A 23,827-nucleotide genomic window follows, 5' to 3' on the forward strand; every position below is an offset into this window, starting at 1 on the left:
CCATGGCAACTCAGCTTCGGGGAAGGACTGGGCGGTGAGTGTGTGGGAGCCCAGATGATGCTATTAGCTGTTCCGGCTTGAATGTGTCAGTATGATCTGTACATATGCGGCTCAGGAAAAAAACACCCTCATTCGCCTCTAGAGCTATCTCCAGGCAGAGTCCTATTTCCTTTGGGGAGGAGGCTTGGCTGGCAAACAGGTTTGCTGCTGAGAATTGTTGGAAACAGAGCAAATCTCTCTCTACCACTTTGTTTCTCGAAAACTGCTCTGCCAGAAAGCCTATCTAAACGGAATTCACAAAGTCTAGACCAGCCTGCCCTCACAATGCCTGTGGCTGCTCCTGTAGTCCAATTATCTCCATATTTCTCTTCCTCCACTTATTTGGCCACTTACATGCTTCTATCTTATTTTCTCAGAGGACTCCTTAAAAGTCTCCAAAGGGCAGGAATCGAGTTTCTTTCCACACAGTACCCAGCAAAAATGTTTTTATGAAATATGGAGGTCATGTAATAGAACAGTTAAAAGCACAGGGCCTCACATCAGTCATCCTGGGTTTGAATCTCAGGTCTACTATTTGCTAGCTGTGCTTTAAAGATAGGTAACAAATCATCTGATACTCCTCCCGTCAAGAGATGGCACTTAATTCCCCTTCCCTTGAATGGGGGCTGGACTTACTGACTTGCACCCCACAGATAAAATACAGCCGAAGTGATGGGACATCATTTGGAGAACAGGTACTAAAAGGACTACGGTTTCCGTGTTGAGCACGCTTTCTCCCGGTCTTGCTGCAGGACCGCATACCCTGGGGGAAACCAGCGGCCATGTCATGAGGGAGAACTCAGGGAGAAGCCAAGAGCGTAAGGAACTGAGGCCTACAATCAACCATGACAGTGAGCTTAGAATCAGATCCCCCCACCCGGCAACTTTCCCCCTGCTAAACAAACAAGCCTGGAGATGACTGCAGCCCTAATCAAGAGCTCAACTACAAATTTACAAGAAGCCCTGGGCCAGGATGACCCAGCAGAGACACTCTGGGATTCCTGCCCACGGAAACATGGAGATAATAAACCTTCACTGTCAAGCCACGAAGGTGAGGTAATCTGTAATGCAGAAATGGATAACTTAGTACATAATGAGTAGGTGACATAACCCAAGATCCAATTTCTCATGTGTAAAATGGGGATAACTAAGATTATGTAAATCCTAGGAGATAATAAATGTACATCACTTAGCCCAGTGATTGGCACATTCTGAGTGCTCACATCAGAGAGTTATCATTATCTGCTATTATCATCACTGTGGAGTTAGTAGAGTACACTGGTCAAAATGTACAGTTTTTGAGTCAGCCAGACCTGGATCCAAATCATGCTGCCACTTAAGCTGTGAAACCCTGGGGTTATTCAATCTCACTGAATCTCCAACATGGAGTCTTCTCCAACATTAGAACTTCCTGCATTGTTATAAGGATAAAATAATGTACATAAAGTGCTTTGCCTATAACATAAGGAAACTATATTTAAACAAGCCTTCTTGCATCATAATGAATGCCCTTGGTGAAAAGGACAATGACCCAGGGAAGGACAGAGCACATCGGAGGCTGTGAGCCAGTCTTCCCCTGCAGTTATTTAAACCAATTTCTGGATGTTCCCTCTCAGAGACAATATCCCTCTGACTTGGAGTCAGCTCAGGTGTCAGCTCCTGAAGAGAGCTTTCCCCAATCCCTCCCCCGCTCCATGCTCCCAGAGTGCCCTGCCCATACCTCCAGTGTGGCCCTCACACCGTCCATTGTCATTGTCCTTTTTCATCTGCCTCTCTTCCCCTGAGTATGGAGCACTTTGAGGAAGGACCATTTCATCTGGGGCTGTAGCACCAAGCCCTGTGCCTGGCAATTAGTGACTTTTCATTGGAAGTGTGTTGAATGAATTAATAAATTAATGAGGTCATGCATGCATGAGGGTTTATTAGTTTGTTGATGGTGCTATTTTTTGTTGTTGTTGTTATTATCTCAATGCTTCAAAACCTATCTAAACTCCCAGGAACAATAACCGGATTCATTCCATACCAGACCTGTGGGCTGAACCAAATGTCCTAGGGTCGATCTTATTAGTGATCAAAGGAAAATATGAAGTAGGGCATAAATCCTTACTACATTCATGCAAAAACACACGTATGAATGCTGACAGTATTGGAAAACAACTAGGGTTGATAGAAATAGTCAATACTAAATCTCCATAATAGTCATACTTAAAAAATATACCTCCTCCAGGGTGCCTCGCTGGCTTAGACAATAGAGTATACAACTCTTGATCTCAGGATTCTAAGTTGGCGCCCCAAGTTGGGTGTAGGAATTACTTTAAAATAAAAACTGGGGTGCCTGGATAGTTCAGTCAGTTAAGCATCTCTTTTTTTTTTTTAATGTTTATTTATTTTAGAGAGAGACAGAAAGAGCTCGTGAGTGGAAGAGAAACAGAGAGAGAGAGAAACACAGAATCCTAGGCAGGCTCCAGGCTCTGAGCTGTCAGTACAGAGCCTGATGTGGGGCTCTAGCTCACAGACTGAGAGAGCATGACCTGAGCCAAGGTCAGATGCTTAACTGACTGAGCCACCCAGGTGCCCCCAGGCATCTAACTCTTGATAGGGACTCAGGCAGTGGTCTCATGGTCATGGGACTGGGCCCTGCACTGAGTGTGGAGCCTACTTGGGATTCTCTTTCTCCCTTCTCTTTGCCCCTTCCCCACTCACATGCGCTCACTTTTATGCTCTCTCTCTCTCTCTCAAAATAAATATACTTAAAAAAATAGAAATAAAATAAAATCTTAAAAAATATACACATATACACACACATACACATATGTGTATTTTTCATTCATAAAAACTTGTACTACTGTCCACCCTTTGTTAGGCTATATGGCAAGAACAGAGACAAATAACACCTGCCATCACGGAACCGACAGATTCGTGAAGGAGAAACACTCTTCTAGAGATCCCGGAATACCTCCCTGAAGTGTCAGCCCAGGGAACAAGGCTACCTTCTGGAATTACTGCCCCTGTTTTTCAGAAACCAATGAAGCACCTCTCCTCCACTGAAAAACCTTTTTCATCAATAACCTTTTCAGCAATAAACTGTTAGAAATTAGACTATAAAAAAATTTTTTAAGAGCATCAAAAACTATGAAATACCTAGGAATAAATCTGACAAAATATCTGCAAGAATCCTATACTGAGAACTACAAAATGTTGCTAAGTGAAAGTAAAGAAGACAAAAAATAAGTGGAGATATACACTGTGTTCATGGATCAAAAGACTTAGTACGGTAGTCTCCCCCCCACCCCCCGCCCCCCTGCCCCACTCCGGCATCTATAGTTTTGCTTTCTGCAGTTCAGTTACCCATGATCAACCTGGTCCAGAAGCAGATGATCCTCCTTCAGACGCAGGGTCAGAAGGTCAATAGTAGCCTACATCACTCCCCTCACTTCATCTCATTTCGTAGGCATTTTATCATCTCTCATCATCACAAGAGGAAGGGTGAGTCAGTACATTAAGATATTTTGAGAGACAAAGAAATCACATTTACATAACTTTTATTACAGGATATTGTTACCATTTCTCTACTTTACCACTAGTTATTGCTGTTAATCTCTTACTGTGCCCAATTTGTAAATTAAACTTTATCATAGGTATGTAAGTATAAGAACAAAATAGTATATACAGGGCTCGGGTACGATCCTCAGATTCAGTCCTCCATAGAGGGTCTTGGAATGCATCCCCCAAGGATAAGTGAGGACTACTATATTGTTAATATGAATCCCCCCTAAGTGATTCTAAACATTTAGCACAATCTCCATCAAGAGCTTTTTTATAGGAACAGGCAAGCTGATTCTAAATGATAAACGAACATGCAAAGGACCTAGAGTAGGCAACACAATGTTGAAGAACAAAACTGGGGGACCCACACTACCTGGTTTCAAGACTTACTACTAAGTTAGTAGTCAAGGCCACATGGTAGTGGTGGACAGACAGGCAAACGGGTCCAGATATAGACCAACACAGTAGCCAATTATTTACAACAGAGGTGCCAAACCATTCAATGGATAAAATGGAATTATTTCCAATAAATACTAGGAAAAATTAGACATTCAAGTACAAATAAATGAACCTTGACCCTTATCTCACATGCCATATTAAAAAGCAATCTCAAAATGGATCATAGACCCAAATGTAAAACCTAAAACATTAAAATTTCCAGAAAAAAAAGCATAGGAGAAAATCTTTGTGTTCTTAGACTATGCAAAGATTTTTTTAGATAAAACACAAAATACATCAATTTTAACGGAAAAAATATGTGACAAAATTTAAAGCTTCTGCTCTCCCAAAGACAGTGCTAAGAAGATGAAAAGACAAGGCACAGTTTGGGAGAAAATATTTGCAGATTTGATTAAAGACTTATATCCACAATATATACAGGATTCTTACAAGTCACTAAGAATAAAATAACCCAATTTTCTTAAAGGGGAAAAAATTTGAACAGACTTCACCAGGGATAAATGGCAAATAAGCATATAAAAAGATGTTCAACATCAGTGGTCCTTAGAGAAATTAAAATTAAAACCACACATACCTACTACAGTGGCTAAAATATTTTAAAACAGGTAATACAGGAAGTGGTAAGACTGTGGAGTAACCAGAACCCTCATACCTTGCAGATGGGAATGCATAATGGTACAGCTTGAAAAACAGTTGTCTTGAATGTCTTGAGAAACAGTTTAGTAATTTCTTATAAATTTAAACATATACTTACCAGCAATCCTATTCCTAGGTATTTACCCAAGAGAAATTAAAATCTAAGTCCAAACAAGGACCTGTAAGTGAATGTTCAAACAGCTTTATTTGTAAAAGCCAAAAGTGGGCATCCAAATTATCGATCAACTGGTCAATGGATAAACAAATTGCAGGACATCCATGTGATAGAACATTACTCAGCAATAAAAAGGAACAAACTCTTTATACAGATGACAATGTGAATAAATCTCAAAAGCATTATGCTAAGAGAAAGAAGGAAAGCTCAAAAGGCTACATATGGCATGATGTCATGTATATAACATTCTAGAGAAGACAAAGCTAGAGGGACAGAAATCGGATCATTAGTTGCCAAGGCATGGGGGACACAAGGGGCTTCATATAGAGCAGCACAAAGGAATTTTTGGAGAGCCTAAAATACACTATATATACATATATAGTTATATATATATATTTTTTTTTTTTAGTATAACATATGTGATTTTAATTCTTCAAGCCAGAGACACTGATAAAATATTCTATATTTTGATTAGGATATTAGTAAATGACTATATGCATTTCTTGAAATTCAACAAATTATATCCCTCAAAAGAGTGAATTATGTTGTGCATAAATTGTAATATCTCAATAAAACTGAATTTAAAAGAAAACGACACATGCATGGGGCCAGAAGGTACATGGAAACTGCTGTACCTTACCCTCAAATTTGTTGTGATGTATTGGTTGTGATGTATCGCTGTACTGGAAATCCATCTCTTAATGAGATGAGTGGTATGCAATAGGGCTTTAATTCAAGGAGATTTTGGGAATAGAGCAGATAATGGTCCAAACCCCAGCTCTGCACTTACTAGCTGTGTGACTGGGCAAGTTACTTAACCTCTCTGAGTAAACTCAGTGAAGGAGGGATATGAATAGGGCAGCCCTAATATTGTGATGATTTAATGAGATAATGTACCTCTGTTAATCCTCAAAGTGATCGTTTCCCTCAGCATATACCTCACTCCTCAAACCCACAGTGGGGATTCCCTCACTACTGTAAGTGTCCAAACAGTGGTGACAGAGGAGAGTTTGAGAAGCAGGTTGGACAGTATAACCTTAAATCATTCAAGGATTAAAGTCAGGGAAACAATGAAGCAAAAAGCAGCAATGTCTTTTTTAAAATTCCTTTAGAGGATTCCCAGGAAGTCTTGATTCCGGCTACCCACAGAAGTCTACATGTCCAGGAATCTAAACATTTTCATTCTGAAAACAGTGTTTATAAGTAGAAAGGACAGTGGGACAACCCTGGTCTCATTAAAGAGGGTTAGACTATTCCCAACTACAGATTTGTTATCTCAAAAGGGAGGGATGGTCTCAGCAGGTGGGGTCCGGACTCAGACACAAACTTGGCTTTGATTTTTAAAACTGTCTTCTTGTGGGTGTGTATGGTAAAAACTCTGTAGAGTCTAGAATAGGAAAGGTCACCGTGTATGGTTTCCACACAAAGAAACTGGGCTAGCTCTACACCATTTCCTTAGCTCCAGAACACACTCCTCAGCAAAAGATGTCAGTAACTTGTTAACATATAGGATAAGAACCTCCTTTTCCAAAGAGAAAAGTCACAAAGACATGCAACAATGCCAGCTGAGAACCCAGGATGCAAAATCCTCCTCCATGTAAAACAACTGCACACCTTAGAATCACTCCTCTCAAGACCTCAATGTACAAGCTTGTGTAAATTTAGATCATAATGAAGGTGGTATTCAGATTGGTGGGGGGAAAGGGAGGTTATTCAATAAAATAACTTTGGGGCAACTCACTCATCATTTGCAGTAGAAATAAAGCTGGATTCCTACCCGCTCTCCTTACATTAAAATAAATTTTAAGTGCATCAAAGATGCAAATGTAAAACAGAAATCATTAAAGTACTTGAGAAAACATGGGAGTCTATTTTTTTTTTAATCTCAGAGTACAGAAAACATTTCTAAGCAGGATATAAAACGTAACCTATAAAGCAAAAGAGGGATCAATTTACTTAAAATCATTTCTGGGGATTCAAAAAATATGCTATAAATAAGATCAGAGGCAAACTACAAACTAAGAAAAAATTATTTGAAATACATACGAAAGCCTTTAAAGTAAAAAGAGCCCTTAAAAACCATTAATAGGAGGTCCTGGGTGGCTCAGTTGATTAAATGTCCAACTCTTGATTTTTGGTTTAGGTCACGATTTCATGGTTCCTGAGATCAAGCCCCACGCTGGGCTCTGTACTGACAATATGGAGCCTGCTTGGGACTCTCTCTCTCTGCCCCCACCCCCACCCCCAGCTCATTGCGTTCTGTCTCTCTCTCTCTCAAAATAAATCAACATTTTTTAAAAGCCACCATTAATTAAAAACATACTGTCCAAGAGAAAAATGGGAAAAGGACATAAACAGAAAAGTCCCCTCAATAGAAATACAAAAGCCATAATCATATGAAACCAAGATTAGTCTCACTCACAAGAAATGCAAACTAAAATAAGACGTCATCTTTTAAAGGGTAACTGACATAGAAATGTTTGTAATATTAAAAAATGGAGATGATAAAAAGGTCCATCAATAGAAGACAGTTAAATAAATAATGATACATAAATATAATTAAATTCCATGTACCTGTTATAACTTAAGGCTGATTTCACCTATACTGATAACAATGAAAGCAGCCTGTTGAGTAGGAGATAAAAATCAATCTGTGGAGCAAGATTCCATTTATCTGAAAGTGTACTTTTTTTTTAATCCATTTGTGAATAGGTGCACAGAAATATGTCTGGGAGGAAATTCACCAAGGTAACAGCAGTGACTGCCCCTGGGTGGAGGAATTTCAGTTGATTTTTACTTATTTCAAAATGTAGTACCCTTTTAACAGTCTACAATGAGTATATACTTCTTGAAGAAAGCAAAGTTATCTTCACTGTGAAAAATATGAAGTTGTTTCAGTGCAATATTTCAATAAAATAAAACCAAAGTGTCAACATGCAGTAAGACAAATGGTCAGCCAGACCAAGGCACTTGCCTGGTGGCTGCACCTTCCAAACTGTGCTGGGCAATGGGAAGCTGACACGTAGGTACACACACTCAGGTTTACAAAGATGAAGGCAGGTGCCTGTGTGGGTTCACAGAATAGGCTTGGAGGGTGAGAAAAACATCATCCAAACACTGGCTCTACTACATTAGCTGTGTTGACCTTGGGCAAGTCATTTAATCTCTCTGACCTTCCATCTCCTGTGTGTAGAGCTAAGATACGTACCTCTACTGTACAGGGCTACTGAGGGGATTACGAAAGCTCTACTATGATGCCTTTCAGTTTACTGCTTGGCCCTGAAGCACCACTCAACAAATGCCAGTGGCTTGTATTATTATCTGGGAGATTTATAACCTTCGTCCACATTGCACCCACTAAATTCTCCATCACCCAGGATCACGACACAGAGTGGAGAGAGGAACCACAGACCTCAGAGAATCCAAGCATCTGGTCTTGGACAACACGGTTATCCAGCACTCTGAACCCCTTCCTGGAAGCAGCAGACAAGCAGTAGACAGCCAGCCAGAAGGAGGAGGAGGAGGACAAAGCAAAGGCCTACAAAATGCCCTGGGGCTGCTGGTTGTGCAGTTGCTGAGTCAACATAACTCACTCCTGTCTGCTCACCTTTCCTCCTGGGTTGGCTGGGACCTTTCCTGAGACGTCAGCATTTTAGAATCCTGGATGGCCTACGGGAATGCCAACCTGGAATGGACTTTAGAGACCAGCTGGTGCCGGACCTTTCATCCAGCAGATGGGAGACCCGAGGACCAGAGAAAAGCAAGGCCTTGCAAGGAAGCAAAGCAGCCAGTACCTGTGTGGAAGCCCTAACCGTTCCGTAGGGTTCTGCAGTGAGAGAAAAGAACCAGACTAAGACCATTTGGATTCAAATAATGGCCTAGAAATCACTAAGTCAAGAGCCACACAGCCTTGGAAGCCTCTGCTTCCAACAGAAATAGAACTCAGACCAAAGGAGGAGGGGAGACGAAGGAGTAATTCTCAAAACTCCCTGGTGACTCTGGAAGTTTCCTTGAAATTCTTAGGACAGGAAGACCCTGGAAGAGAGAGGTACCAGCAGATTCAAAAAGAACTGGCAGACTCCATCTCTTAGGTGGTAAATGCAACCAAGAAGCAAGGCAGCCACAGGTGAGGATAAACTTGGAGCCAGCAGTGCAAGGCCACTTTCCTAGGACACGGCCTGACTGCTGGCACCGATTGGGCGGGGGCTTACCTTGGGCAGGCTGACTGGAGTCCTGGGTTTAGTCCTTGGGTTCTTAATCAAGAGCCTCTGATCCAGGGGGAGCAGGTGGTATTTCATGGCCTCGATGAGGAAGTCCTTACAGGTGTTGTTATTCTTTATCAAAGCTTCTTCTTCAACCGTCTGGAGGTAATAAGTCACAGGTGATCCAGGAGCGGAGCTCGGCCACATTTCCCATGCTGTCCCCTGAGTCATTCCTGTATTCCCACACTCTTTCATTCTCCCACCACATCATCTCAGAACCCCCAAGAGAAAGATCACAGACTTACAACTTAGTGCCCACCTCCTGCATTTCAAGAGCACAGTAGGGTATAGTGATTAAGTTCTAGCATAAAACAGACAGAGATACAACCTCAGTGTAGGCGAACATGGAATTATGCAAAACAATTAGTTGTCCTGAAGGCTTCATCCCACATTCCTCCTGGTTTGAATGCCTTATAATGTTTAGGGCAAATGGTCAGACATTTGAAAGAGAGGCAAAAAGGAAGAAAGCAGGATTCATCAGCCAACCTTTGGCGGCATGAAGTACAACAAAGTGACAGTCAAGAACTCATATCATTTTCTTACAATGGAAGTCGCAGGGACAAAACTGGCCAGGGAGGTGCTCTATAATGGAATGGTGATATCAGAGCAGAAAGAATGTCCTGCACAGAAATCCTACCTACTGACCTCATCTTGGACCCTCTCCAAGCTGGAACTATGGCTTCTTCACATACTCCAAAGCTATGGTCCAAAGGAGATGCTCAGCAAGTATAAGCCTAAATATTTCATGAGCAACACCAAGGGTGAAACCAGGTGAGTGCTCAACTCTCAAATCTCTGTCCTCTGGCCTCGGTCGGGTTGCTATGTGGCTTATTTATAAGTGGCAGTGTGGTTTTCAGAGGCCACTTCATGTTTTCCTTGCTGGAGCGTTTAGGCGCTATCAGGAGAGATCGATTCCATTCAGTAGCTAAGGATGATTGAACGTCTCATTTTCGGGCAGCTCAGGGCTGGACCCCAGGAAGAAAAAGATGAATAAGATAAGGGTTCTGACCCTGAGGCACTCAAGTCCAGCCAGAAAAGGAGAATGGCCTCCCCACCTCAATTATCTCAGCCCTCAGGTTGGTCATGTACAAGGGCTGACTCTCATCTGTAGCTAGGATGTGGCCAGGCCCTCACAAATGGGTAGTGTTGGAGCTGGCAGGAAAAGGAGATGGCATGATCGGGCCTCTGTCACCAATGGGCACCTCCTTCCCCAGAAGTGATCCCAGGAACACATAATTTTGGGGGAAGGGCTCCCTACTCCCACCCCACTAAGGGAATGACCCAAGTTGGGACAAGTCATAAGCTTTTAGAGTCAGTTAAAATTTTTATTTTTATTTTTTTGAAAAAATAATCCATCTCATTTTATTTATTTTTATTGATTTTTAATATTTAAAAAAATTTTTAACATTTATTTATTTCTGAGAGACAGACAGAGAGACACAGTGTGAACAGGGGAGGGACAGAGAGAGAGGGAGACACAGAATCTGAAGACAGGCTCCAGGCTCTGAGCTAGAGGTCAGCACAGAGCCTGATGTGAAGCTCGAACCCACAAGCTATGAGATCATGACCTGAGCTGAAGCCGGACGCTCAACTGACTGAGCCCCCCAGGTGCCCCTATTTATTTATTTTTTAATAGTTTATTGTCAAATTGGTTTCCATATAACACCCAGTGCTCTTCCCCACAAGTGCCCCCTCCATCACCACCACTTCTTCCCCCCCCCCCTTACTCTTCAACCCTCGGATCATTTTCAGTATTCAGTAGTCTCTCAATTTTAAAAAGGAAGACAGAAGATCTCTTAAAAAGCTCAGATGGAAGGTGAAATGCATAACTAGCTACTTCTCCCAAAGGTGCATTCAGCTTGAATGAGAAGTTTCCCCAGAGAGTTAATGCTTCGCCATACAGAGTTTCAATTTAGGGTGATATGTAAGTTTTAAGCATGGATATGTTGATGGTTGTACACCATGGGGAATACAATTAACACACTGACTTGTATACTTAAAAATGGTCAAAATGATTAAGTTTATGTTAAACATATATATAACCACAACTAAAGATTTTTTAAGATATAACATTATACTCTACAATATTTCAAAGTATTTAATAAAGCCTAATAAACATTACCTATTAAAAACAAACAAACAAATAAAACCACCTTTCCCAGAAATTAGTGTTGGTGCAGGTCCGCCAACGCCTTTCCTTGTGTCCTCCTGGACCAAGATCAGCCAGCCCAGCGGGTTATACTACTTCAAAGTTTCAAGGTCAAATGAGTGAAATATCCTCTTCCAGAGGTGTTATAAAGAGAGTCCTTTAAAGGGGTGTGGGGGACAGTCTCACACACCAGTGCTCATGCCAATTGCCTCTGACCCCCTTCCTCTCCAGATCTAAATCCTACTTTGCCATAATAACCCAGGAACTGTTTTCTAACATCTTTAAGTTTCAGTTGTGAACACCTGACTGAGGTTGTGACCAGGGGTCTGGAAGGCCTCTTTAGTTTTCCTTGGAACCCAGGTCCACAGATCGCCCTTCTTGTGGAAGTGAGCCTGTGCTGACCGCCAGACGTCCATCTCTACCTTAGGTCAGTTTCCCACAGGTCAGAGGAGGTTGGATTCTGACACTGGGATGTCAGGTCAGTTCATTCCCTCTGCTTAGGGGAACCTTTCCTACAGGGAGGATGTGCTGCCACCAGGGGGCAGTGGTACCATCCAAAGTATAAAATGCAGGGCACACGTAAGGGCCGGCAAGTGTATGCCTCAGCACCTAAGGACAGAGGTTCAGAGATTCTGAGTACACTTCACAGGGTCACGAGCTAAGGACTTTACAGGGCGTTGAGGATACAGAGTTCTGCTATTCCCAATAGTATCCGTGGTTCTGAAAATAGCCGCAGTACCAGCTAGCATTCACTCACAAAGGGTCACAGCTTTTATATAGATTATCTCATTCTACCCCCAAACAATCCTACAAAAACAAGGTGCTTTTTTTTTTTACCAGATGAGAAGACTGAGGTTTAGAAAGGTTGAGTTCTGGGGTGCCTGGGTGGCTCAGTCAGTGGAGCGTCTGACTCCTGTTTTCAGCTCAGGTCATGATCTCCTGGTTTTGTGAGTTTGAGACCGCTGTGGGGCTCTGCGCTGGCTCAGTCAGTTAAGCATATGACTCCTGATCTCATATCAAGTCATGATCTCACAGTTCTTGAATTTGAGTCTGAGCCATCAGTGCAGAGCCAGCTTCAGATTCCGTCTCTCCTTCTTTCTGCCCCTCTCCCACTTGTACTCTCTCAAAAAATAGATAAATAAACTTAAAAAAAAAAAGGTTGAGTATTTGCCCAGTGTTAGATGGCTGGGAAGTGAGAGAGCTAGGGTGCTGGGATGCTGAGCTTCCTCTCTTATCCTTGCTTCACACCTTCTATTCCTTCCAGAAACTTCTTGGAAAGAGACGAGGGCTGGACTACTGCCTTGGTGTTTTGTTTTGCTCATATATTTAAGTTTTACTCTTTGCCCACTTATAAGAGTATCTAATGCCAATGGATGAACAGAACAGAGACGATTTGGACTTTTTTTGGGGGCAGCCTGCTTAGTGGAAGGCAGGTGCTTTGGGGCTGACCGACTTGGATTTGAATCCTGACCTTGCCTCCTACTACCCAATAAATCTAAACCTCCATAAACCTCAAGGCCCAAACTTGTCAAAAGAGGGTTATCTATCTTTGCCTCACAGGGTTGTCACAAGGATTAAATGAGAAAATATGTGGCACTATAGGGACACCCCATCATTCTTAACTTTTCTTTTGTTTCATGGAGGAACTAGAGGCAATATGCATCCCAGGCACCTGTGAGGGGCTGGTCTTTAAAGTCCTGAATTGGGCTCCAACTTGCCTCACATGAAGGCAAAGAGAACACAGAAACATTGTGGAAATGACCCTTCTTGCTTTAGGTCCTCTACAAAATAAGCAACTAACTTCTAGTGAACATTTGTTAGGTCCAGCTCCACACCAAACACCTGACTTACATATTTACACCTCCTTTGGTCCTCACAATAGTCCTGCTGGGCTCTACCATGATATCTCTGGTAGCAAAGAAGAAACCAAGGCTTGAAAAGGTGAAATAAAAACACAAAGCTAACAAGTAGTAGAGAAGGAACTAAAACTTAAGTGTCTTATTCTCACACTTATGCTCTTAAACCTCACACTACCATCTAGTATAACACTGTGTGTCAAGTCTACTTGAATAATAAAAATTACATCACCTTACACTACCGTGTCTCACACTGAAGCCAGGGGGTTGGTGCCGTCAGCCTGCGTAAAGACCCATAAACTCCTCAACCACCCCATACATCCAGGGTTGCCCACTGCAGGAAAGCGCGTGGTGCTTCACACGGCACTCACCTGGACCAGGTAATCCCTGGGTAAGAGAGGGAGACGGACATGTTCCATCAGTTTTGCCATGTGCTCTAAGCGGGTTTCCTTCTCATAATTGATCCATGAAATCACTGCTTCAAATACCTATAACGAAAATCAACACAGGTAACTGCAGCAGAGACAACAGCTCTCAAACAATTTCCTCAACCTGAAAAAAAAAGTCCAAATCATCTACAAAGGTGGTTAATCTAAGGTTCACTATTTAAAATAAAACAAAAATGGAAAGATTTTGTTTACTAGCTGACATCAAAGAGACATCACAGACGCATTGTAATAGACCTGCTACCCCAAATGCAAAATCACCAAGGTTCGTTGCAAAATAAAAATCAGTTCCGGGGCACCTGGGTGGCTCAGTCGGTTAAGGGTCCGACTTTGTCTCGGGTCATGATCTCGCATTCTCAAACCCCGCGTCGGGCTCTGTGCTGACAGCTCAGAGCCTGGAGCCTGCTTCAGAGTCTGTGTCTCCCTCTCTCTTTGCCCTTGCCCCACTCACTCTGTCTCTCAAAATAAAATAAAGACATAAAAAAATTTTTTTAATCAGTTCCAATGGTTATTTAAAGATAGAAATACATAGTAACTCTGAACCAAATTTTATAAAGACTGCTCAAGAAAAGGAGAAGCCTTGGGGGCAATGCCATCATTCCCCTCACACCATATCTGCCTTTATCTCCTATATTCAGTTAATGCAGAATAAAAACAGTAAGAATACAATTGCCCAAAATTGGCTGTAATGGTGAGCATGACAGTGAATGACAGAGAATTTCTGTCAAAAATTTCTCCTTGGTTTAACCTCTCCCTTAAGGAGAGATTTCATTTCTGGACAAACGAAAATTGGGCTTGGAACCAAAAAGGAGGCGCTCCTGTTTGGATGTTCCCCTCGCTCAAGAGTAAGTCCAAAATCAAATCCTACATTACTATACACACAGAGACAGATAAAATTCAATGTTGATAAGGCTGCAGGAAAACCAGCACTATTTCTGGAAACTTAATTAACACAGCTTTTTAAGAGGGGAAGGAAAAATTTGGCAACATCACTCAAATACTTAAATGCGCATACTCTCTGACCTAGAAATAACACTTCTAGGGATCCAGCCTACAAAAATACCCACAAAAGTGGGGCAAGCATATGTGTTCCAGGGTATTTGCCACAGCATTTTTGTGACAAAATTAGAAAGGAAACAACCTAAAGCTTGCTAATGGAGAAAAACACAACACTTTCTTAGGCCAGAAGCCAAGAAAGTGCTCAAAGATTAAGATGGACATGTCAAGGGGCGCCTGGGTGGCTGAGTCAGTTGAGCACCCAACTTCAGCCCAGGTCATGACCTCACAGTTCGTGAGTTTGAGCCCCACGTCAGGCTCTGTGCTGAGAGCTCAGAGCCTGGAGCCTGCTTCAGATTCTGTGTCTCCCTCTCTCTCTGCTCCTCCCCTGTTCACTCTCTGTCTCTCTCTCTCTCAAAAATAAATAAACATTAAAAAAAAAATTTTTTAACAATGGACATGTCCAATGGACAAAGAGCCAACAAATGAGTGTTCCACTGTCAACATGTGGGACAACATAAATACCAAAGAGAATAATGAAGAAATCAGATGAGTGCTTCTTGCTGAGGTAGGGTGGGGAGAATCCCTGGGAAGGTGCCACAGGAAATTTGCAGAGGACGGTAATGGATATGTTCTGTATCTCGACAGGGTAGGAGTTTCATGTACATATGCATGTGTGAAAACTAATTAGACTGTACGCTGCATATCTATAAATTTCACTGTCTATAAGTCATAACTCAATTTAAAATATTCTCAGTTAAGGGGCGCCTGGGTGGCTCAGTCAGTTAAGCCTCCGACTTCAGCTCAGGTCAGATCTCACATTCATGGGTTCGAGCCCCGCGTCGGGCTCTGTGCTGACAGCTAGCTCAGAGACTGGAGCCTGCTTCCAGTTCTGTGTCTTCTCTCTCTGACCCTCCCCCTCTCATGCTCTGTCTCTCTCTGTATCAAAAATAAATAAAACATTTAAAAAAATTTTTTTAAGTATTCTCAGTTAAAAGAAAAAGATAGCAATGGATCATAACACAATGAACAATTCAGAATCTGTGAATCCCATAAGGATACTTTAAGAAATGTGGGAAAGGCTCTTCTTCACAGACAAATGCCAGCTTATAAAGGTAGAAGGAATGACAAAACGTTGCTTCACAACCACCAATGTAATAACTGACTGAACGAAGTTCATCAATAGTGAAAAACTGTCGGGGAACATGATAGAGTTTTTGAAGTATCACCCCGTAGATTACTAACTCATTACATGGGGTGGGGGCAGCCTCAAATGGGGAAATCTGACAGATACCACCTTGAACAAGTGATCTGTTACTACCACCAATAACAGGACAAACTTATATCACTTCTTGATCATGACTTAGTGGGAAGGATAGAGCAGACACAGCATCCTCTAAAGCAGTCTCCTCCTAAAATGTTTAATCTGAATCTTAATAATGAGAAAACAATCAGATCAGATAATTCCATGTTTGGAACATTCTGCAAGACAGCTGGCCTGGATTCTTCAAAATCATTAATATTATGAAAGACAAAAAAAAAAAAAAGACAGGGAAATAGACCTAGATTAAGGGGATTTAGAGACTTGAAAACTAAATGTAACGTATGATCCTTGATAGGATCACAGATTTCAAAAGAACAATCCATAAAGGACAACCTGGAGACTGCTAGAGAATTTGAATGCTGACTAGGTATTAGCTAATATCATTGTCTTAGTGTTAAATTTCTTTGGTATGATAATGGTTTTATGGCTAAAAAAGATCATTTCCTTGCTCTTAGGAACTGCAGACTCAAATACCAGGGGGGAAATTCTACAATGCCTGCAAATGGTTAAGCAAAACAGAGGTTAAATACGTAGAGAGAAATGACAAATGAAGCAAAAAGTTAACTGATGAATCTAAGTAAAGAGTATATGAATATACACGCTTCCAAACTTTAATATAGGTCCGAAATTTTTCAAGTAAAAAGTAGAGGCAAAAGAAAAATAAACTCTAAGGGAAAAGGAAAACTATGACCACAAAATTTACAATGTGGCATGAAGCTGAAAACTAACTTGCAGAAAAAAAATTCTCTAATTTTTCTAATGCTGACAATACTTCCGTGTGTATTAATATGTTAATGACCCTTTGCCTCTACTTCCTAAATATATACTTAAGTCAGGCTGGGTATACTCACAACAGGCGAGGATTCAATCAGAAAGAGAAGGGAAGGGAAGATAAATGAACAGAATGGAACAGAAAGAAAAGGGCAGTTCGTTTATATAGTTTGCTCTCAGTTCTGTAAAAACTAACCTATACGTGCACGAACATAAACATACATACCATGGAAGTCCTCCCTGTCCAGTTCATTTTTTAAAATTAAATCTCAGAGAGCTTTATCTCACCCTAGTAGCATCAGTTTGTGGGTCACTCTGTATTACTTCAACTAGCCTTTAAGATCTGTGAGAACAGAGACCTTGTCATTTTAATGGCAAATAATATAAACTGAAGTATATTCTTAATGAATCAATGGACACCTGAATTTAAAGTAAGCATGTGAGGAGGCAGTGGAACCTGTCCAGGCTGAGGCAGAGAGCAGGGCTTGGGAAGACAGGACTGGAATCAGGGTGGATTGACAGAGCCAGGCCAGGAACCAAAAAAAGCTGGAGAAGTCTGGTCGATGAGGTGGTAGACAACCACAGTTCCATTCTGCCTTGCGTTTTGGTTATCCAACTTTCTTCCATTCCACTTTACTAGACTGTGAGCTCCTGCAAGGGGAGACACGTCCCTCCCTGCTCGGTCTGCACTCCTGCCACCCAGCACCATGCCAGACACAGAGTAGGTGGCCAGCGGACAAAGCCCAGCAGAAGAATGTACTGCGGGTCTTTGAGTAAGTGGGATTTACTCACCATGCCCTTCCCCATCAACCAGCTTAGTCTTCTTTATAAACGCTAAAGAGCAAGCTGAGTCTAATGGAGTCGATATTTAACCTTATCTTTATTTTTGGCTTGACTTGTCTAACTGGTTCCGCTTAGTTGCACTGTGTACCTACTCAGCTGTGAAAGCCACAGCACTGGGCAACAATGGTGACCTTCTCGGCGGCTAGAGAAGGCCACGTGTTTTTTCATAGCGTCTTTATGCTTAGAAAATAAGCGAGCAAATCAACTTCCAATTAGCTTTAGCCTTTAATGTGCCTAAAATCATTCCCAGCAGCCCCTCCTGTCAAGGGACTGGCAACGAGTTAACAGCAGCAGGAGTCGGTATTTACCATGTGCCAGGCTCTGTACCACACTCTTCATGGACAATGTGACCCTGGACTCTCCTGAGGGCCAAGCGGCAGACACGCTTATCCCTTATTAAGTGACTTGCCCAACTCCAGTGCCACAAAGCCGCTGGGCTGGGGTCCACACAAACCCAAAGCCGGTGCTCATTCTCTCACCTACCGTTCTCAGCTGCCTCTCACAGGCCTATGGCAGTGGCTGGCAAACTACAGCTCACAGGCCACGTTCAGCCTGCCACCTGTTTTCATAAATAAAATTTTACTGGATCACAGCCACACTCACTCGTTTACACATTGTCTGCGGCTGCTTTCACACTGTAACAGCAGAGTTGAGACTCTATGGCCCACAAAGCCTAAAATATTTACTATCTGGTGCTTTATAGGCAAATGGTGTCAATCCCTGGTCTATGAAATCTACGCAGAGACCCTGTGGCTTCAATCACAGGACAGGACAATGTCTACACAGATGAAAATGCTTTTTATAGATCCCAGGATGAACTAATCAGCTGCCACAAGGCATGCTTAGGGTTTTACCTTTAAACAAAACAATAAAAAAAAGCATAATTTCCTTACTGCTTCATATTCCAAAACCAATCTCTTGAGTGCTACAAGGTTGCTAGGTGGAAAAAAAGATGGAAAAAATCAAAGTTCATAGTTCCTGGCTTCCCACGCTTCCAACGGAAGCACAAGCCTGGACAGAACACAGATGAAACTGACCCTGCACCCCGTCCCCAGCGATGCAGGCAGCCACGCCACGCTGGGCCTGCAGGCCGTGAGTGATGTGGGGAGCACCGGGGCATTAACAGCCATTTTCAAAATGTGTTCTGAGAATCAAGAAATGAGGACTCGAGTTAAAAATAGGCAGGGCGGTGACTTGGCAAGGGAAAAGGTCCAGTTGAGGGTGATTCACAGCAAAGCATAGGATGGGGGGCGGGGGGGGGGGGGCGGAAAGCCAATTTTGACAAGATCAGGGGAAAAAACAGGTTTCTGCACATGGACTTAATTTGTTACTTAAGATTTAGAAAAAGCTAATATTAATAACAACTAATAACAACAGGCACAGTCTATGCATTTTACATGCCTGATCTCATTTAACCCACTCTAAATCATGTGAAATAGGTATCACTGTTCACATTTTACAGATGAGGAAACAGGCTCAGAAAGGTTAGTGTCCAAGGTCACAGTGCCAGGAAGTAGTGGATCTGGGATGTGAACTCACCTCCAACTGCAAAGACCCACGGTCTAACATTATGTAATAGTGCACGTCAGAGGCACATTTAGTTGGAAAACCTGGGCAGACCACTGAGTTGGGGAAGTACGTTCCTCAACCCATAATAGTAATTACACCCGCCACGTGCTCCTAGGACATTCCCCCCCAAATCCTCTTTTCTTTCCCAGGGATAAAGTCAATAGCATTTGCTGAATTCATTGCCATGATTTTCAATCAAGAAGACAGCACTTCTAGACACAAGAATGATTCTGTTGGATTCTAGTTGGTTCTTATACTAAATCTTAACAGGACTTAATGGCAACCATACCCCGGCCTTGCTGTCACACGTCATACCGGGGACTGTCAGGAGCAGTGGCATGATGGAGCTGAGCTCAGCAGGCCTGTGTCTTCCCCTCTTGGTGTTTAGTGACATTACGCTGGTAGTCTGAAATCAGCCTTGATGGAGATATTTACACCATGGAAATTAGCAAGTGAATCAGCAAACAAATCAGGGCTTTCAGTTTTTTGTTTTTTGGTTTTTGGTTTTTGGTTTTTTTTGAGAGCCAGTTGTTAAACATTTACCAGCATCACACTGGCTGGGAGATTTCCTGGTCAGAAGGCTCTCCAGACACTAGGAAACCTACTCAGTTGCACTCATCTTTCTGACAGTCCATCATCTTAAGGTTTTATAGGGCACTTCACAGCTCCTCCTGGCAGTTGTTTCATTTCAGATCCGCTAGGGCCCTGGGAGGCAGCTAAAGGCACTCATAAAAGAGAAAAGCGAGGCTAAGAGTGGGGAAGTGGTCTGCCCAAACATTAGCCAGTGAACCGGTGACAGATAGGGCAGCAGTGAGAACCACTGGCTCTCAGTCAGCACTTTGACAGCGCCCCATACATTTCATCCACACCACATTCCATAGTTTGCAGCTGTATATTCATTTCTGTACATATTTGATGAAATCTATTTCTGTACATTTTTCATAAAATCTCCCTCCCTCACGTGATTTTTAAGTTCCACAAAGGCAGGGATCTTATGCTGATCTGTTCACCAATATCTCTTGTGTGAGTAACGCACTATCTGCCACATAGAAAGCATTCAATAAATATTTACTGAGAGAATGAATTAGTCAAAGTAAGAATGACTGGGTATATGGTTCTCTTCCTATAGCAGCACACTGCAAAATATCTGACTGCATATAAACAACAAAAAATGATAGCAAAACTATGACAGTGACGTTGCCTTTTGCCGGGAAATTGTTCAGCCTCCCACTCATGCCCACAGCCAGGATAAAGACATGCAGGACAAGGAGAAGGACTCAAGCACAGTGGTTTGAGAGAAACGCCTACACGCTGAAAGATGGCTTCATGGCACTAATCCTACAAATGAATGGAGCATGACAGAGGGATGGAGAATGTCTTGCAGTCAATATGGTAGATGGAGCAGAGTTGGAAGGAATCTTCCCCTACAGCTCCAAACACACAAAAGTGACATATTACAAAAAAAAAAATAAAAATAAAGCAAGTCAAAAGCAGGAGGAAGGGCCAGAGTGCTTTAAATCAGAAAGAATTCAAGTCTAGCAGCTGAATGGAAGCTGACACCAAAATGGCTCACAGGCCCATATGATTCAGACACGGATTTGAATGGTTCAGAACCGGTGTCTTACCAGGTAGACTGTCTAGGCCACAGGCTCCATGTGGACAGTCCCATGGTCAGCACTAGATGAACTCCACCCATCTGCTATGGCAAAGGGGAAGGAAGCTCACTATCTCCTGTCAGCTGGGAAGTTAAAAACCGTGTCTTCAAGAAACAAGAACCCCAGACTCAAATATGGGGTCTAAAGTGACATTATCCAGATTGTATATGGGATACTCAAGACAAAAAGGAAGACAGAAACAGTTTCTAGGAGCGCCTAGGTAGCTCAATTAAGCATCAAACTTTGGCTCAGTTGGACATGATCTCACAGTTTGTGGGTTCCAGCCCCGAGTCAGGCTCTGTGCTGACCGCTCACAGCCTGGAGCCTGCTTCGGATTCTGTGTCTCCCTCTCTCTCTCTGCCCCACCCCCACTCATGCTCTGTGTCTCTCTTTCAAAAATAAATAAACATTAAAAGAAATTTAAAAAGAAAGAAAGAAACAGTGTCCAGACCGGTTAACTTGCCCTAAAGAGGAACTCCCAAAGCCCAGGCCAACCCCGACTCCCATGGACAAAACATCCTCTGAAGATAGCCTCATAATAAAAAATTATACATCACTAATGAGAAGAACTGTAAAAAGGAAAATCAACGGATATAACAAATCATTGAATATTTGGGGCAACCCAAGAAAATCAGCTTCAAGACTGACTATGCAACGCAGTCCTCAGAATCCTAGGGGCAGGAGACATTCTGTAGTAAAGGAGGTTCTGAAACCAAATCAACCTGGAGAACACATCATACACCCACAAATATCCTTCAGAGATTCCCAAAGCTCATTAGCACGGTAAAGGTCTGACAAATCCTCCAGTTTCTTAAGCTGGTTCCTGTGTTTTGCCACTGTCTCCTAAATGTATCAGAGCTTTCAACTTTTTTTTTAGCCTAAATACCTACAAACATCACATAACACTGCCATTTTATAGCACATAGTTGGTAACCCAGAGGAGAAAGTCCTCACCTCCTAACCTGTTCTGTTTCCAGCCTCGTCTCCCACTACCTCCCCCAAAGATCCTAGACTCTCATCACACAGGTAACATTTCCCCCAAGAAGAATAAAGCATTCCCAACGTCCACATCTGTATTCCTGCAATCCCTTTGATCTGAATGGCTTTCTAAAATCCCACGCTTATTCTCCAAGGTTTACCTCCTATATTCTCTTTTTTATGATGTCTTCCCCACCCAACAATTTGGAATAAAAACACTCCAGGGTGCTTTCCACGAACTTTGATTTCAGGCAATGATTTGTTCTGTATCCAGACCGTGAGCTGCTCGAGTCCTAGGTGTTACTCCCCTCTGGCTCCCTGTCGGGGTAGACACGTTAATAAAGAGCACGGGCTTGGGAGGCAGACACGGTCAGCTTCAAATCACAAAGCTATTTTTTTAAGTTTATTTATTTATTTTGAAAGATAGAGAAAGAGGCACAGAGCGAGGGAGAGTCAGAGAATCCCAAGTAGGCTCTGTACTGTCAGTGCAGAGCCTGACGCAGGGGCTCGACCCACAAACCATGAGATCATGACCTGAGCCAAAATCAAGAGTCAGACACTCAAATGACTGAGCCACCCAGGCACCCCTCAATTCACAAACCTATTTATTGTTAACATGCCTTAGTTTCCTCCTCTGTAAAATGGAGACAATAATCTCTGCCTTGGGAGTTGATGTGAGAAGCAGAAACGATGTGCTGAAGAGTAGGCCGGGCAAAAGAAGTCACATGCAAAGCACACATTCACCAGCATCCCATTTATGTAAAGTTCAAAAATTGGCAAACCTGATCCATGAGAAGTCAAAATAGTAGTTATGCTTCTCGGGGTGGGGGGCAGTGATGGGAAGGGCCCCCTGAGGTTCTGTTTCCTGATCTGTATGCTGGTTAGGTGGGTATTTCACTTTGTAGAAAGTTGAGCTGTGTGCTTCTTATTTGGTCCTCTCTCTTGAACTTACTTCAATATAAATGTCAAATTTTTTTTGAAAAAAAAAAAAAAAAAGATGCGTGAAACATACCTGGAGAACAGTGGGCAGTCAAGATAGATGTGGGGCCATAGCGCTGTGGCATTCTGCTCATAGGTGTTCACTGAATTGCACTTTCCAAAGGAGAACAGTGAAAGCAGTAATGTCAGGACCAGGACAGATGGCTGTATGCAGGCTGAGAAGCTGCCAACTCTAACTGCTGACCTCATAGTAAGGTGGGGGGGGTGCAGGGGGGCTTCCAACAGCTCAGGCTGGGCAGCAGGATGTACCTGCTCAGTCACTGGATAATATCTGGGCAGCAAACACTCAAGTCCAGCTTACTGGCCAAGGAGTTCCGGCCTGCACCCTCCACCCACCACTGGCTGGAGAGGCTAGGAGTTCAGGCAGGAGGGCGTGCAAGAGCAAGGATCCCGGGAGACAAGGGCCCCATTCCTTTCAGAAGGTCCCAGAATTTGGTTTCTGATCACAGTTTTAGGAGGCCACAGCACATGAAATATGCGATTGCATGGAGAGAAACTAAGCTATAGTTCTAATTATAACACATACTTGACACTAATTCTTTAAGAGACCTAACCAATTTCTTCCTAACCCATATCTAAACTGTGGGCCATTTCACTGTTAGTACTCTGAAAACTCCAATAGTGTTCCTTAAGAAGGCGCTGGAATTCTTAAGAAGTAGGAACATATTTACCAGGTAAGAAAGCCAAAATTCAGAAAAGTCCAAAACAACAATTTGGTGGCAAAACTGCCCTAGAACTTGGGAGTCATCTCTCTCCTCCTTAGGGTGGGTCTATCCTGGAGGGTTACTTGCCTGGGTCACATACGCTCTGGGTCTCAAGGGGAATACAATAAATGGCTATCTATCTGCTCACAGGCTTATTAGCTCTGACTCCCGACACCTCCATGTGGGAGAAACAGGTGACTGTGCGGGGCATTCTCCTGTGTGCTTTGGCTCTATCTTGGGGGCGGGGGGGAGGGGATGAGGAGGGGACCTACCCAAAGAACTTGTAATTTTGTAACTCCTACCAGATCCTTTTGTCTTCCTCAAATAACAGGAATTTCCAAAACAAAAACTACATAAAGGAAAAACAGGAGAGAGAATGGCGAAGACCCATGCCTCCTGTGACCTCTCTCGTTCTCAACA

At 42.7% G+C, this 23,827-nt stretch overlaps 1 protein-coding gene across 1 annotated transcript in view; it reads right to left on the reverse strand.

The window, feature by feature from the left end:
* Nucleotides 1-23,827, reverse strand: part of KLHL3 (kelch like family member 3) — a 112,990-nt gene that overhangs the window by 25,539 nt on the left and 63,624 nt on the right. The window contains exons 7-8 of the mRNA XM_029941963.1: nt 13,494-13,610; nt 9,067-9,216 (exon numbers count right to left, since the gene is read on the reverse strand). Of these exons, the coding sequence (XP_029797823.1) occupies nt 9,067-9,216; nt 13,494-13,610 (267 nt within the window). The remainder of the gene's footprint in view (nt 1-9,066; nt 9,217-13,493; nt 13,611-23,827) is intronic.

This window comes from Suricata suricatta, chromosome 6 (genome assembly GCF_006229205.1).
Source record: "Suricata suricatta isolate VVHF042 chromosome 6, meerkat_22Aug2017_6uvM2_HiC, whole genome shotgun sequence".
In the NCBI taxonomy this organism is placed as follows: Eukaryota; Metazoa; Chordata; class Mammalia; order Carnivora; family Herpestidae; genus Suricata; species Suricata suricatta.